Source organism: Ostrea edulis, chromosome 7 (genome assembly GCF_947568905.1).
Source record: "Ostrea edulis chromosome 7, xbOstEdul1.1, whole genome shotgun sequence".
In the NCBI taxonomy this organism is placed as follows: Eukaryota; Metazoa; Mollusca; class Bivalvia; order Ostreida; family Ostreidae; genus Ostrea; species Ostrea edulis.
The window spans coordinates 4,623,319-4,629,318 of NC_079170.1; the positions used below are offsets into that span (position 1 = coordinate 4,623,319).

General features: G+C 36.4%; 1 protein-coding gene across 1 annotated transcript; it reads right to left on the reverse strand.

Annotated features, from left to right (window-relative positions):
• Positions 1-3,542: 3,542 nt before the first annotated feature.
• LOC130047588 (uncharacterized protein K02A2.6-like) lies at positions 3,543-5,324 on the reverse strand. The gene has a single exon (XM_056142916.1). The coding sequence runs from the start codon at positions 5,322-5,324 to the stop codon at positions 3,543-3,545; it is 1,782 nt and encodes a 593-aa protein (XP_055998891.1).
• Positions 5,325-6,000: the final 676 nt, after the last annotated feature.

Here is a 6,000-nt window from a genome sequence, read left to right on the forward strand (position 1 = left end):
TATTTTGGCTAATACTTCACTTTCACATGTGCCCCCTTTCGGAAATCCTGGATCCGCCTGTGGTGTATTTATTATTCTCACTGCTACATGGCACGTGAATAAAATCAGTCAATACCCTACAGTTGGAGAAAGCATATTCGACAAAATGATAATCTTTTATAAATAGAAATACATTTACATTGAGTTTCAATGATAATAGGAGTCCCATATCAAACATGACTTGTAAAGATTTTTACTGGATTTTGATGGAAAGTATAGCAGAATTGTCAACATGTATACCAAAATGGGAAAATATTTTTGATTCAAAATTAACACAGCAAGAGTTAGAGAGTATTTACAGGTTACCTTTCACAATATCAATGGAAACATCATTACAATCTTTTCAATATAAATTAATTCACAGATTTTTAGCACACAACAAATTGCTGTATGCAATGAAAATTAAAACATCACCTTCTTGTATATCATGTGGAAATTTAGATACAATAGAGCACAGGTTTTACTTTTGTGAATATGTTGGTACTTATTGGAAGCATTTCCAAACTTGGTGGAATAGATTAAACATTACTTATATAAATGATATATCTTATCAAGACATAATATTTGGATTTTATGAAGAAAAGTGTGAAAGTCTGAATTACTGTATACTGCTTTCTAAATGTTATATACAGTTTGTGTTTAATTCAGATACAGGCCACAGTGGTCCTTCTTTATATATATTTTTGCAATTTTTGAGAAGAAAACTGTTTGTTAAAAAATCAATTTATTGTGGCAGAAGAAATCTTGATTTCAATGTAAGATGTATCTTCCTTAAATGGATTAGTTATGCATATTTCATGTACTAGTCTCTCTTTATCTTCAAAGTAATTGTACAATATTGCTATTAATTTTCACACAGTGTTTAACATGTTTGTTGAAATATTGAAGTTGCATGTAACACCCTTTTTATATGATAATATATGTCAAAAAAAAAAAAGAAGGCTGATGAGAAGATCCTTCATTCTATATGCCTGGTATCAGTAAATGTCATTATTTACCATTTGTAATATTTATTTCAATGTTGAAAACGCACGTAACTGTGATATTGCACACATTCAAATCAGTGCCAATACTCCTTCAGCTTCTAACTTAACGATAAACTGAATAAACTATCAACACAAAACAGCTGAAATATAGTTTAACTTATAAAAGTGAATATTGACACTACATTTAGTTGGGTCAATAACCCTATCATATAGTTTGTCTTTCGATTGACATTACCAAACCATTGTACATGTACAACACGTACAGACCGTGACTTTTGGTACTAAGGTTTGTCATGAAAGCGTCTGGACGCGGTGTTGTTACCGTTCATATCGACTATCATATAAACCAAGTATAGCGTCATCAACTCTATTTTAGTGCAATATCAAAATCAAATGATTGATTATTCAAATTTAACACTTTCAAATTGCTGCTTTATACATTCATGTTTACATATTCACATCTATGTCCAAACTTCTTGCAAAAACACTATGAAAATGCGAGTATGCATAGCAAGCATAAATGAAAAGCATTATAAACAAATATTATCAGATTCTAAGTCTAATGGTATTACAGCCTAGCGAGACTGACAAGTCGGATGAGAAGTAGCTTATGAAAGTAGATATGTAGAAATAATGATGCAAACAATACAGCGACACATCAAATATCGCTGCTTAGCGATTCATATCCAGCCTTCATCCTTTGACAACTGTAAACCGTGAGAACTTTTCTTCTTTTTTAGATAAATCTAAGTCTCATTTCTATAAAAGAAACGTTTTGCGAAAAGTGAGCCTTGGATGATATCATGTTCACAGTGTGTATGTACTGTTGTCATTCTTAAAGCTCCACTCCCCAAAGCGTTAAATATAAAGCCACAACACCATAAATACCTGCATAATGATAACGCATGCAGAATGTCTTCGTGATATGTACCGCACTGAAAGGAGAGGAAGAGAAATAGAAAATGATGACAATGCACGGCGGATTTCAATAGAAATTAAACAGCTTTGCAATGTGTAAGATGAAGACAATAAAGATTATTGTCAGTAATACAGTGCATGTAATAAGTGATAAATATATATATCATTGGAAACAGTTGCATAAAAGATCAAATTTGAAAGAGACTTCATGGAACAACTGGAGGGGAAAATCAAATCAGGAGCCTTACAACGGTGACATAACTTACCTGAGGAAAACCAAGGTTGAAAACCTTGGCCTTTAAACAAACACCCAAAATATCAAGTTATTTAAATTTTATCGTCAACAAAAGCAATAAGAGTCATTACTATGTCATGCAGTGTTTTTAAAGAGAAGCGATATATCTATTTCAATCTTGTTCACTTAAAACACCCTATATCAAAATTAGAAAGAAAAACAAAATTATCACAAATAATGAAAAAGAACATGTACAGATTGCATTAAATCACCTAAATATAGCGTATGACCGTTTAAATTTCAAATTTCTCATTAACACGTGGTTTCTTTGTCTGCTTTGCTTATACTCCAGGTTCATAATAATGCATATCAACTTGAAAATGGCACGTTAAGTTAATCATAAACGTTATTCTAGGCACAACAAGGCTATATATTACGTGTAGTGTGGTAGATGAACATGTACTTACTTGTCTAGACAAGTTTGGGCACGCTTACCGGAATTACGATACACCGGGTGGAACATAAAGGTATTTAAAGACCCAATTTTAAGCCCCCCTACAACAAAATACCCTACGAATCACTGGATATGGGCGGAGCTCATCTATGGTCATTGTTATTTACTGCCCAAAAGATCAGGGTGTTATGAATATTTTTGATCTACACAGGACATGTCTCAGGACTACAGAGTTTTTGTGGAGAGAGAGAGAGAGAGAGAGAGAGAGAGAGAGAGAGAGAGAGACGGACACCTACAAACGTATTAAATGTATCGCATCATCATTTCATTTCGGACAATTGGCACAAAAAATGGAATCTCTTCTCAACTTCAATTTGAATATCTTGACAAAGAAGAGAACAACCACAAACCGAAGAGTTTTGTACGATCTTTAAAATCCTAATTCGGGGTAGGGGTGTTCGGGGGCGTTGGAGTGTTGTGTAGACTTGTGCATGACTCAACCCAAAATAAATTGAGGACGAGCGTAGTGTTTTACTGTTAATGCTCATATTTCGCTATGTGTTCTTTTCATTCACTACTACTGTTAGCAGTGAGGGGGGGGGGGATACCTAATGTCGTGTTCGTCAAGCAGACGCCATAATAACCGGAACTCAAACTGCTTTATTCTACTTTTAGAACCAACAACATAAACAATATAAATCCGGATAACAGTCGACTGACTGTCGAATACACAATACATGACATCCTCTCTTTTCAAATTCAAAGAAATCAAGTAAACTCAATACAAGTAATGAAAAAGTTCTGAATCAATAAGTCACTTAACACATACAAGAAAGCTGCAAATGAACTACATGACATTTAAGAATGTCCATGACAATTATGCCCGTTTCACAAGAAATGATAATTCACATTAAACTGTCTGCATAACATAGTCTGCGTATTTGCCAGGAGCTTTGATAGTACGTCCCGATCGCGTTTTGTTCAGTTCTTGCGGTGGAGTTGGAAACGATAGAGTTTGTTTTGGACGGGTACATCGAGCTTGTTCGGTTTCGCGGTCACAGTTCGGATGTTCACTAGCATTGTCGCTGTTCGGACGAGTAGTTCCTGGAATCTGTTGAGAAACACTGTCGGGAAGCTGAAAGTCAAATCCTTCGACTTCGGATGTTTCTTTAATCGATTTTGTTTGTTTCATACTGCTTCGGTTGCGACGGTATTGCTTTCCTTCACATGACACGATAAACGATTTCGGTTGGTGATGTTTTGACTCGATGTTGGCATGTTTCCACGAATTTTGTACTTTCAACATTACACGGTCTCCTGCTTGCAGATCTGGTAGATTCTTGGTTGCATTCCTGTCGTGAAATCTTTTAAAGTTTAGCTGTCTAGATTTCAATTTCTCATGAGTGTCATTGTTCATGGAACGCAAAAGTTTTGCCGTTGTCGGTAATTTTGTTTTCAGACGACGTCCTAGAAACATCTGTGCTGGTGATTTTCCTAGTCCTTGAATTTCCGTGTTACGGTAATCCATTAGTGCTATGTACGGATCTTTGTTTTTCTTGAGAATCCGTTTGACGGTTTGTACCATCCTCTCCGCTTGTCCATTTGATTTTGGATACAACGGACTTGATGTGGTGTGGGTGAATCCATATTCCTTTGTGAAATCCTTGAACTCCTTGCTTGTATACTGCGGACCATTGTCGGATACTAGTTCATCCGGGATTCCATATTTTGAATACATGCTTTTGAGCGAGTTCACAACTTGACATGATGACAAGTCCTTTAGAATCTTGATCTCCGGCCACTTAGAGTAGTAATCGACCGCAATTATGTAATGATTTTGCTGGTATGCAAATATGTCGGACGCGATCTTGGACCATGGACGGTCCGGCAACTCTGTACATATCATTGGTTCCTTAGGATTTGAATTCTGTACTTCTGCACAAATATGACACTTTGAAACTTTGTCCTCAATCTGTGCTGCCATACCTGGCCAGTACATACACTCTCGCGCTCGGCTCTTGCATTTCACTATTCCGAGATGTGATTCATGCACCAAGTCCAACATTTTCTGTTGCATCGACTTCGGAATCAAGAGTTTACTGCCTTTGAACAGTAGTCCATCCACATGTGATATCTCATCACGAAATGACCAATACGGAATAAGAGTCGATTGCAAGTTTTGCTTGGCTTCAGGCCAACCTGACAATACTGTGTGTAGAAGCTGTTGCAAAGTAGAATCACGTAGTGTTTCTTGTTGAAATTCGGTATAGCGGTCTTTCGACATTGGTAGATGTTGGTTAAGCGTGATGCTATTGACATCAACTTCGGGTACCAGTTCTTCTGTAGTTTCATCTAGGTAGTGGCGACTCAAAGCATCAGCGATAAACATGAGTTTCCCAGGTTTGTATTCTATCTTTAAGTCATATTTCTGGACTGCAAGAAGTAGTCTTTGTAAACGCATAGGAGCTGCTAAGAGCGGTTTACGAAATATTGACTCCAATGGTTTATGATCTGATTCCACAGTTATCTGTCTTCCATAGATGTAATGGTGAAACTTATGACATCCAAATACCACTGCTAAGGCTTCCTTCTCTATTTGTGCGTAGTTCCTTTGGGCCGCTGTGAGTGCTCTTGAGGCGTACGCGATGGGTCTACCCTGCTGTAAGATAGTAGCACCAGTAAGAGACTCCATCTGTTTTCTTTGAGTGTTTATGTCAAAGAATATTCACGAAATAACTTTCGATGGCTTATCGTAGACGTGATTTTTTTCACATTCTGACACCATGTCGTGTTCGTCAAGCAGACGCCATAATAACCAGAACTCAAACTGCTTTATTCTACTTTTAGAACCAACAACATAAACAATATAAATCCGGATAACAGTCGACTGACTGTCGAATACACAATACATGACACCTAATAAATCTTTTATTTGCATAACAAAATAACAAATAATTGTCATTGTCAAAATAGCACGGTGAAACCCTCCCTCCTTCCATGATTGTGTGTGTAGTGTGTGTATGTGTGTTCGTTACAAAGTTCAATGTTCAATAAGAAATATCATGTATAGCAAAAAAAGTCTGAAAAGGTCCAGTACCACACAGTCTGAAGGGGCCGTTGCTTAAAGAAAGAAACAAAGGTTGGTTTTTGTACTGCACAATTTTGAAATCCATTAGAATTGCACATTTTCTTGCATTCACAAGAAAATATCTATGATAATATCTTATCGTTATATCACCAATTTAAGTCAAATATCTTCATTTTATGTTTGATCAAATGACAATGTGCATAGGCGAAAATATCAATTGCACGACGATAAACAATGCCTCCCGACTGTCGGGTAATACCACTAGTATTCCGTGCAAGTC